This window comes from Rattus rattus, chromosome 13 (assembly GCF_011064425.1).
Source record: "Rattus rattus isolate New Zealand chromosome 13, Rrattus_CSIRO_v1, whole genome shotgun sequence".
Classification (NCBI taxonomy): domain Eukaryota; kingdom Metazoa; phylum Chordata; class Mammalia; order Rodentia; family Muridae; genus Rattus; species Rattus rattus.
Window position 1 is genome coordinate 6,406,750 of NC_046166.1, and position 11,186 is coordinate 6,417,935.

Genomic DNA, 11,186 nt, shown 5'->3' on the forward strand with positions numbered 1-11,186 from the left:
CACATGTTTTTTTCTTTTTGTTTTAAAGATTATATATATATATATACATACTGTGACTGTCTTCAGACACACCAGAAGAGGGCGTCAGATCCCATTACAGATGGTTGTGAGCCACCATGGTTGCTGGGATCTGAACTCAGGACCTCTGGAAGAGCAGTCAGTGCTCTCAACCTCTGAGCCATCTCTCCAGCCCTTTTTATTTTTCTTTTTTTAAGATAGAGTTTTTCTATGTAGGCCTGGCTAGTCTGACGCTCATGACTTTCCTTCTGGGATCTTCAGGTGCTGGAACTGCAGGCCATACAGCTCTACTTCCAGCTACAACTTTACTACTACTACTACTACTACTACTACTACTACTACTACTACTACTACTACTGCTACTACTACGACTACTACTACTAGTATCACCCACCAACTTTGGCTACAATTAATATCATTACCATCACTATAAGTGTCAGTGTACAGAGAAATGGGTTTCATTGTGCCGTTTTCATACATTTACTTCTTTGGAACAGAACACGATTAACAACAGTAACGAACGTTAAGCACTTACTATGTGCCAGCCATTGAACTTGTGAGGTGGCATTGCTCAGATCCCCATTTACAAACCCCAATTGTAAGGCCTGATTGGGTGGTAACTTCAGGTCACAGGGCTGCTCAGTGTTCAACCTTGTTTACTCTTAAAGCCCATGTTCCTTTTTCTTTTTAGATTTATTTATTTATTTATTTATTTACTTATTTGGGGTTTTTTGTTTTTTTTTTTGAGACTAGGTTTTACAGTGTAGTCTTGGCAGCTCTGACTCCTAAATACTGGGATTAAAGGGCTTTGTTTTAAAAAAACATGAGTGTTGGTGTCTGAGGCACTGTATTCCCTGGAGCTCAAGTACAGGCAGTGGTGAACTCCATGTAGGCACTGGGAATTGAACCTGGGTCTCCTGCAAGGGCAGTATGCACGGGTAACTGCTGAGCTGTCTCCCCAGCCCTGAAACCAATGCTCTTCTCCCTTATATAATTATCCGAGAATGTGTATGGGCATGTAAACCCTACTTAAAAAACAAGTTTTCATGGTAGAAATCGACCCTTGTAAGATGTGAAAACTATTTCAAAGAACCGACAGTTATAACCATACAGTGTTTGCTGAAATCAAGGTCTGCTGGAGGAACTGGATGATTCTGAAACACACAAGCCAAAAGCAAAGGTAGCAAAAAAGTAGGTTCTGCTAAGCAAAGACCAAGGGGAGAATTATTTAATAAATGGTGACTGCATAAACAATAACCATTGTAATAGAGGAGGAAAACTGGGTCTACATTTTTTATCTATTTACTCCAAAACAGCAGAAATAAAATTGGACAGGTGATCATAGAATAAAATATGCAAAGAAATTATCCAAGTAGACAGGTGCATGAAAGCTCATTTTGTTAGCATTTGACAATGAAAACATTCCACAATGAAAACAAAAACAAAAACACCCAGAGGACTAGAATGACAGGTGAACTGTAAACTAAAACAAAAGAGTATCAGTCAGGGGCAACATTCCCATAATAACAAAAGTGAAAGAGTATCAGTCAGGGGCAACATTCCCATTATAACAAAAGTGAAAGAGTTATCAGTCAGGGGCAACATTCCCATAATAACAAAAAGTGAAAGATCTTTTAAAGGTTTTTTTTTTTTTTTTTTTTTTTACATGAGAAGAGATTCAACTCAAGACAATGGATATGAACAACAGGTTATGTACAGAAGGGGAAATACAGAGAGCAAATGGGGAAATTTTGAATGTTTAGTCATCCAAGAATTGCCAAATAAGGTAACTTCAAACCATCACTAGGCATCATTAATGTCGGGGAGAAAAGATGTCACTTGGTGTTTAGAAATGTGCATTACATTCCTTACACTGTTCCCTGCTGGTGAAAGAACTGGGGCGACAGGCCATTCACAGTTTCCCACCTGAAAACTTTCCCACTCCTAGAAACTCATCTCGACTGTGGACCGCATGGATGTGTTAGCAGATAACTGCAATGAAATTAAACACCCCCCAAGTAGGAACCGTATATCTTAAAAAACGATCATGCAAACAAAACATGTTAGTTAAGTATCAAAAACAGAAAATGTGTGCTTGCAAGCATGTCAAGGTAAGTATCTATGTAGAAGGTTTTTTTGGGGGGGGGGCTCAAATTGTGTAGCAATCATTGAATATTCTTTTTACATTCTTTTTTTTTCCTGTTACTTTGTCTTTTCAATGGTGCTTACACTTACAAAAAGAAAAATTATCTGGAGTTTGTAATGTGCATATTTCCCAGGGTTGCCCCCAAACAAGAGAAAGATGCCTAATGTGAACACCCCAAGACATTGGTGTGTGTGTTTGTGTGTGGGCGCCTCCTCTTCTCTCAAAGACAGGAGCCTCAGGAGCCATGACTGAGGGCAATCTTAGGCTGGAGAGTCTGGCCTCATTGGCGCTCCCGGGTCCCACTGGCGCTGGGATCTTCTTCTGCGGGAACTTTCCGGAGCAGGTGGGTGTGCATCCTATTGACACCTGTGCGTGCTGAAGAAGGGAGGAGTCGCCAAAGGTAGCTGCTCGCGGGCACCTTCGGATTCGAGGCTGATTCACAGCATTTCTGAGCTTCTCTTCTTCTCTTTGAAGTTCTTAGGTCACCCTTTGCAGCAAGAAGACGGATTTACAAAGCGCCTCTCCGAAGGCGTTCGAGTCCGACGCAGTAGACGGGCACTAGAGTGCTCTGCTAGATGTCAAAAGACGTGAAGGATTCCCGACGTGGCCCGGCCGGCGGGCGCAGCTCCCTCGGCAGCAGCACGCGCCCTTTAGGGACCTGCAGGGCTGCTGCCTCTCTGCTAATACCATCTTGCTCGAGGTGGTCACGTGCGGGCTACAGTGGCGCGCTTCGCCCGGGACGGATGGATCAGGGACTTCGCCGGTTCCGAGCCGCTCTGTCCAGAAGCCGAGGTGAGGTCTTTCTCTCCAGAATCCAAGCAGGGCCAGGACTCGCCCCCGGAACCCGAGGACGCGTCTGCAAGCCGTGCTCGGTCCATGGCGCCGTCGGGGATCAGAGGCCCACGCCACGCCGCCCAGCGCCACGGCCTCGCGGGTGTCTTCGGCGAGGTGCGGACAGGGGACCCGAGAAAAGCGGCGGGTAATGGACCCGGGCCCACGGACGCGTCGTCTCCCGTGCAGCACCAGCTCCGCGAGTCGGTGGGCGCGGGGAGGCCAGGTCGGGAGTGCCACGCGCGAGAGGCGAGGGGCGCCGGTTGCCGGGAGGACCGCGGAGCTGGGGGGTTGTGGGGGGGGCGCGGGCGCATGCGCCTTGCGTCCGTGCCATATTGGAATGAGTCGGAGCGCGGAGCGCCGCCGCCGCCGCCTCCGCCGGAGCGCGGGTGCAGGGGGGCGGGGAGAGCTGCCGGCCGCCCCGCTCTGCCGGGCCCAGCAGGAAGGAGGGCGCGAGCAGTACGAGCGGAAAAGGCGCCCCGCGCGGGCGAGCGCAAAGAAGGAAAGAAAGAAAACGAGCGAGCGAGCGTGCGAGCTAGCAGGGAGAGCGAGCAAGCGCGCGCGCGAAAACTCCCGTCAGGTAAAAAAGCGGGGCGGCCGGCTGGGCCTTCCCGCGCGGCGGCCTGAGGGGTGGTGCGGCGCCCTCCTGAAGAGGCCCAGCAACTTTGCCAGCGGGAAGCGCCGGGAGCCGGCGGGCGGCGGGCGCGCGGGCTGAGGCGCCAACGGCGGCGGCGGCGCGTTGGGCGGGGGGTACGGCTGGGGGTGGGAGGAACGCTGCGCCGGCGCGCGGCCTGGCGCGATCCGGGGCTCAGCGCGTCGGCCGGCGGGGCTGCGGGGACGCGCCCGGGCACCTCGCGGCCGCGGCGGAGGCCGGCGGCGCCGGGAGAGAGAACGGGCGAGCGGCGCGCGTCAGCCCAGCTGGGCGCGAGAGGCCAAAGTGGCCGGGTGGCGGCAGCGGGCGCCCAACTTGCAGGCTCCAGTCCCCTGCCCCCATCGAGCGCCCTCCCGCCGAGCCCCCGCGGACCCGCCCCCCCGGGCTCGCTCCGGGCGGGGCGCGAACCCGCAGCCCGCGCGGCCGCTCAACTTCGCAGGGCCCAGGCAGCAGCAGCGCGGTGACCGAGAGTCTAAGCCTCCGCCGCAACCGGTGGCTCCGGCCTCCTAGGCGCTTCGCCTGGGGAGGCATCGCCGCCCGACCCCCTGCGCGGACCTGGTTAGCGTCTGGAGGCCACTGGGCAGGTCCGTGACCGTTTCGTTTTCTGTTCCCAAGTCTTGTTTTGTTCGCTGTAAAGACGGCTGGAGGGACGAGCCCTGTGTCCTGGGAAGCAAGGCCTGCTCTTTGCGGAGCAGAAAAGCCTTGTGAGACCAGAAATAAATTCCCGCGGAAAGGATATACGTCGTGTTAAGTTTCTCCCCCCGAGATGCCAGCTGTTCGCGTGGGGTCTCAAACTAAGCTGTCAAAGCCAGGTCATCTTTAGAGCTTGCCGTGCAGTGGGGTGGGACGCTCCCGTCTCAAGTAGGGCTTTTTTTTTTTTTTTTTTTTTTTTTTTTTGGTGTGCTCTTCCCCGCGGGGCCCCTCAAAGCAGTTACTGGCCCCAAGTGGTGTCTTGTGATTCCTGTATTCCTCAAAAAAGATCTGAAGGAAGTTAAATGGATTTTGTCAATATCTGAATATGACCTCTCCTGAACCACGATTTTTAAGATGTCAGACTTAACTTTATTTCATCTGAAGCAGAATGAATGCTTCGAGCATGTAACTGTTGTTGTGTCGGCTGTCTGGATGGGGTGGAGGAAGATGAATGTGTTTTCATAAGTACACATTGGGGCCTGTTAACGCGCAGCAAATGTTCAACTCTTCCAGGCCACAGGTAGATTCAGAGTTCAGATTTGTTTGCAATGCCAAGGAACATAACAGCCATTTGAAACTGGGGTTGGGGGGGGGGCTGAGATAAAGAAACAGTTGTGTTATAAAGTTATTATGTTGCGATTGACAAGCGGCCTTATCTGCGGGTAGGTGTCTTACCCAGTGTAGCTTTTGATCTCCCTTGTTATTTGCAAAAGTAGAATAAATAGATCATCATGCTTTTAGTTCTAAAATTTGGAGATTTCTTAAAATGAGATTTAAAAAAATAAGATTTGAAAGGTTCTATCTACATAAAATCACTCACAAATACGTGTCCTTATAAAAAGATTGGAAAAGCCATCTTGTTAGCTAAATCCAGAATAATTCTGTGAACTAGACTTTTAAAGAAGGCATTTCAATATACTTAAGAAGGTATACCTTTCAAAGTTTAACAATGAAATCCCAGAGGACAGTCCAGCCTTGTTTTACACATGCATATGCCTTGCTGGCTATATACATATTAAGATACAGAACATTTCCAGATTACCACCACCACCACCAAAGATAAACACCTGCCCCTTCCCCAAGGCAGCCACCAATCTGACTTCTGACACAACCAATGAATTTTGCCTCCAAGCAGGACCCTTTAGAATGTGAAAGGAGCAGTATCAATTATGGAAGACTAGCAGGTGCCAGGATGCTGTGTTTTTATACTGGTGTAGGGTTCCAGTGTGTACAGGGTCTTAAGTCTCTGACCTTTGAGCTTAGTGGCCATAAGGACATTTTTAACTGAGCAGTTTTGGTGTGTTAGGATTGTGGTTTCAGGGAGTCTTTATGGTCATAGTTGGCGTTATGTTTTATCATTACACATTTTGGGATACAGATATATTTGTAGAGAGTAGGTTTGAAGGAAGAATTATGAATTTTTGAACAAGTTAGAGTTAAAGGTGTCAGTAGATGAATTAATTCTGTTAAGCCTAGAGTTTGCAAAGAAAATTGAATGAAAATTGATTTTTTAAAGAGTCCAGTGAATTAATAATATGGGTATAATGCTTTAAAGACCTTTAAAATGACAGGCGTTAACTTGATTTATGCATGTAGGATGTACACCTGGTTTGTCAACTCATTAAAGGTCTTAACAGTAAAAGCAAGAACAAACTATAAATAAAAATTACGTCAGCTGCGGTTTTTATAAAGTCCATTTTATTAAAGCCACTTTTTTTTTATTAGAACACTAACCAAAAAGTTGGGTTTTACATATCCAGTGGAAGTAAAGGCTGCAGTAATTTGTTACTATCTCCCAAATACCTTTCAATGTGTCCATATTAGAGTCTAATCGAATGTTTATCTTGTTAGCTTCTTGCAAGCTCCTGGGTTTGTTTGTTTTTTTTCATTTTTGGTCTGCAAAGACTTTTTTTTTTTCCCCCCGGAGCTGGGGACCGAACCCAGGGCCTTGAGCTTGCTAGGCAAGCGCTCTACCACTGAGCTAAATCCCCAACCCCCTGCAAAGACATCTTATCTTGTGTAATTGAAAGTTGGAATGGTTTACTACCCATGTTAGAGATTTATGTTGAATATTCCACAAAAGTCAAAGGCCTTTTTCCCTCTAACCAGCATGTTGATGGGCCAACAACTAGTTTAAATATGGTCATTCCATTCGATGTTTACAGCTTCAAGAACTAATAGAATACACAGTGATTTCGACACCATTGATGAACTGCGTGAGTTTTCTGAGGCTTTCCCCCCCTTTTGAATTCTTAACTTATCATTATAAAAACTGCTGAATCTTTGTGATGCGATTGAGGACATATATAAGAAACAGAAAATACAAAAGGGACTTTCTTTTCTTTAATATTTGTTTCTTTAGGAACCATGGTTTTTCCCTGTAAAAATGCTTTGCCGTGTGTGTGCTCACAAATATACACACAGAGATTTAAAAATAAATGTTAAAAATAAAGCTTTGGCATCCTGGTGTCATGATATAGGCCTGCAAAGCCAGCATTTAGGAAGCAGAAGGATCAGGAATTCAAAGCCATCCTATGCCACTACACAGTGAGGTTTAGGCTATCATGGGCTACGTGAGACCTTGACTCAAAAAACCAACCCAGACTGTACAAAACCAAGCCACCACCAAAGTGCATAAATCTTCGCTTGCTCAAACGTGTGTAGGGCGCCCTTTGCTTTCATAGTGATAACTAGACTGGGCTTAGTTTTAGAAATGTGGTGTAGTAGAAGATGTCATTTGAATTGCTTGTCTATGGAAAAGATGAACAAATGAAACTTCATTGACTTTTTATTATAGCCTTATGATGTTATAGTCACATTAAGTGACAAATACAACATATCATCTATACAGGAACTGAATGCTAAATATTATATTAAATTTTCCATTTTAGAAATTTAAATGGACTTTATGGCATTATTTGGCTGATAGCTAATATTTTATAGCGATTTCAGTGAAATTTTAAAAATGTACCTGGCAAACGGCGCAGATTTGCTATGGCAGAATGTTTTCCTTTCCATGAATACAATTTGTACCCATTTGGGTATTTGAACGCAGTTCCCCTTTATAGCAGTTGTTAAGCTGCTTGCAAGTGTCTGGGAGTTTACTTCAGGGAGTGGGTTTGTTAGGCTGCTACTGTACTTCACGTGACACCAGCCCCACTGGGGAATGATTTACGAACAGAAAAGTGGAGGTTAGGTTGTTGAAAATTCATGTTTAAGGTTTTCAGAAGTGATGGTAAAAAGAATAAGAACAAGTTATTAAAGAGAAAAATAGACTTTCCTCCAAGTTTTCTGCTGGATGGTGGTGATTCATTCCTCTAATCCCAGGACTCAGGAGGAGGAGGTGGGTCTCTGAGTTTGAGACCAGCTTGGTTTACAGATTGAGGGTACACAGACAAACCCTGTCTTGAAAAGGAAAAAAGAAAGAAAGAAAAGTTTCTTTTCATTAAGGTTTTTTGTTCTTGTTTGTTCGGCTTTTTTTTGGGGGGGGTGTGACTGTGGGCATGTGTGGAGGTCAGATGACTAATTTTTTGTTTGTCATCTAATTAGTTTGTCAAACTAATTGTTTACTTGTTCCATTTTGGGTTTTTGTTTTTAGATTTATTTATTTGATTTTATATGAATGAATGTTTTACTTGCATATAGGCATGTGTACCACATGAATGCTTGGTGCTGGTGGAGGTCAGAAAAGGGGATCAGATTTCCTAGAACTGAAGTTACAGATGGTTGTGAGCCACTGTGAGCTGTGGGACCCTGTTTGGTGTCAAGAATAGTGAGTGGTTTTAACTGCTGAGCCATCATCTCTCCAGTCCTTTCTGCCTACCGTTTCACCACAGGACCTCCAAGATTATAGATAATACCCCCCACATTGCCACTTGAAGTGTCTTTAAAATAATATTTAAAATTTTATTTTATTATGTGTATTGGTGTTTTGCCTGCATATATGTCCATGAACAGCACGTATGTCTGGTACCCTTGGGAGTCCACAGAGGGGTGTTAGATGAGTTATAGACAGTTGTGAGGTGCCATGTAGGTGCTGAGAATTGAACCTAGGTCCTTTGGAAGAACACCCAGTGTTTTAAACCTCTGAGGCATCTCTTCATCTCATGAATCGGACTTTTTAAGCAACTGAGCCATCTTGTCAGCCCACTGCAGAAGTTTTAGCAAGAGTCTTAAAAAAACAAACAAACAAAAAACCTTTAAATATCACCTCATTCCAAAACCTAATCCTTCCCACAGAGCAGATATTCCTTAATTATTCTATCTACCCCAAATCAGTTTAGTAGCTAACCTCTTTCTATATACTAAACAAAACATAAAAAAGCAACCGACACATGCAGCACTGTATACCATGTTAGAAATGCTACTACTCCCTGCACAGTAAACACCTTTTCTGATAATGGGAAGTACCTGAGGATTTATATATAATTATTCTTCTAGTCTGTTTTTGTTTACATTTTAACAAAGTATCTGCATATGAAAGGAGTCTTATTTCTGTGTTAGCAATTGGTAGTTGTACTGAAACTCTTGTGGACCAGACTCAGATGAGGGATCCTTTTCCTTATCATTCTCACCATTTCCTTGTCTTTCTATCCTGCTTAACAGACCTAACAGTTGTATTTATCACCAAAAAAAAAAAAAAAAAAAAAAAAAAAGTAAATAAATAAAATGCAATAGAACATGTTACTGTTAAAGAAAAATTATCAATCTTTTCAATTGGATGTGAAAATGATTGTAACCACAGATTTTCCCATTTGTGCCCAAGTTCTCCAAAATGACTCTGAGACTTCTCATATATGAATAAATCCTAGGCCAACAGCTTCGGCTTGTTTCTGCTAGCTCATAACTCAGTTATCCTTTTAAACTAGTTTAAACCATGCCATGTAGCTAGTTACCTCTCCTTCAGTTTTTTTTTTTTTTTTTTTTTTTTTTTTTCCGAGCTGGGGACCGGACCCAGGGCCTTGCGCTCGCTAGGCAAGCGCTCTACCGCTGAGCTAAATCCCCAACCCCCTCTCCTTCAGTTTTATGCGACCATATCTCTCAGAGGTTGGGGAATCCTTGGTGCACTTGACTCTATCCCAGAATTCCTCTCTCTGCCAGAACTCCCGCCTCCTTTTTCTTGACTCAGCTCATTGGCCAATCAGCTTTTATTGACAGGTGATGCTTCCATTCAATACAAGAGATTCTCTATATTCCCCCTTTAGTCCAACAAAAGGCTCTTTCTCTTTCAATAATAAACTAAACAGTAATAACAATTATGAAAACTATCAGGTAAGATTACATTCATAGTGAGTAGCCCATATATATATGCAGATCTTGGAGAAGGTATTCTAATATCTATCCTATCTTGGTGAGTTGAGAGTTCTGTACCTAAATCAATCTGTCGCAACTTGCATTACCAACCTAAAAACATCTTAGACCTTAAAACATTTTCCTAAATCCTAAACAACTTAAGCTAAATTTTGGGACTGTATATAATCTTCAACCCCATCAGAGGCCTGAGGAGGAATAAATATTACTGAGCATGCAGACAGTGCAGGTAAGCAGCTTCTGAACTATAGACATGACAAGCTGACGCCTGGACAGTCCTCTAAACGTTCTCTGTGTTGTCAGACCATCATCTTTAGCCTTCTGGCCCAGAAGATCTGACAGGTTTTTTTGTGAAGTAGGGCATATGAAGGACTGCTTACCTTGTCTTGGCAAAGCTTAGCAGTTGACTTCCCTGTGTCTTGTTTTCACAGTTTGAATGACATTCTGACTGCAGTTGGAGCAAGGGCAATTTACTGCCCAGACAGCGAGTTTGCCACATATTTGAGGCAAACTCCATATGGAGGCTCTTTGATGCTCTGAAGTAGAACGGGGGTGCAGCTAGGAGCAGACTTGTCTCATTGTCAAAATAAGCCTTTTATTAATAAAACATCTTTAAATGTCATATTCTGTAGCTCTCTGAGGTTTTTGAAGACCATTCATCTATCTATAGTATATCTGAATAGGCAAGTGTTGCTTGTTTCTAGCTATTTACTCTCTGTTCAACCTTGGAAACATTTCTGTAATTAACTAGAGTACTATCTAATGATGATCGGTTTGTTTGTCTGATTACCAGATTGCATTTTCTAATTATCCTAAACAGTTTGCAATAGAAGCATTCAAGGACTAGAAAGTCACATTATATAGGTACAATACCTTAAAAAAGAGTTAAACATATATACATAGTGTGTTGTAGCAAAATATGATCCTAAATCTGTATTAATATACAAAGACAGTATCAATGTAAAATTATTTGACTTGTTGATATTCTTTGATCTAAAAGTAGGTTCAATAATCTACCCTTTAATCCTATCATTCCTGTATCCCTCTTTTTCTTTCATCCTTTCATCCTTTCATCCCTCTTTCCCCATAGCACTAGATAGGAGAGAAAGAAATCCCTGAATCTAACCTCCCTTATTTTGTTTCCTCCCCTGTCTAAGACTATAACAACTTGCAAACAACGCCCCCCCCCAATAACAATGACAAACTGTGGAACGACCAAAAACCATCTATCCTGCCTTTTGGGAAGGGGTATCATTCTCTTAAAATGGCTTCCTGTTGATTTGGGGCATCGTTTTCCTTTTGTCCTAGCCCCCTTAAGAATTGGGATGTTGCTCAGTCTTAAGAAAGCTGTAGCGTTTGCTGTCCAGTCTTTGCTTTCTGAGAAAGTTCAGGGCTTAACTGAGGTCCTGACTCAAAACGGTCTGTGATGCTGGGTGATCTAGGCTAGTCGGTTTGAAATTGTCCCAGATGTAGAATTTTGAGAAAACAGCACTGAGGCAGTCTTAACGTAGGATCAAGCAGGATGCTGGAATAAAT

The 11,186-nt window shown here is 44.0% G+C and overlaps 1 protein-coding gene across 1 annotated transcript; it reads right to left on the bottom strand.

The window, feature by feature from the left end:
- Positions 1 to 823: 823 nt before the first annotated feature.
- Positions 824 to 4,178, bottom strand: LOC116914928. Its single transcript, XM_032919357.1, has 3 exons — positions 3,967 to 4,178; positions 3,769 to 3,913; positions 824 to 3,565 (listed from the first exon to the last, which is right to left on the bottom strand). Exons 1-3 carry the CDS (start codon positions 4,176 to 4,178, stop codon positions 2,723 to 2,725), a joined length of 1,200 nt encoding a protein of 399 aa, XP_032775248.1. The 3' UTR covers positions 824 to 2,722.
- Between the last annotated feature and the right edge of the window lie 7,008 nt (positions 4,179 to 11,186).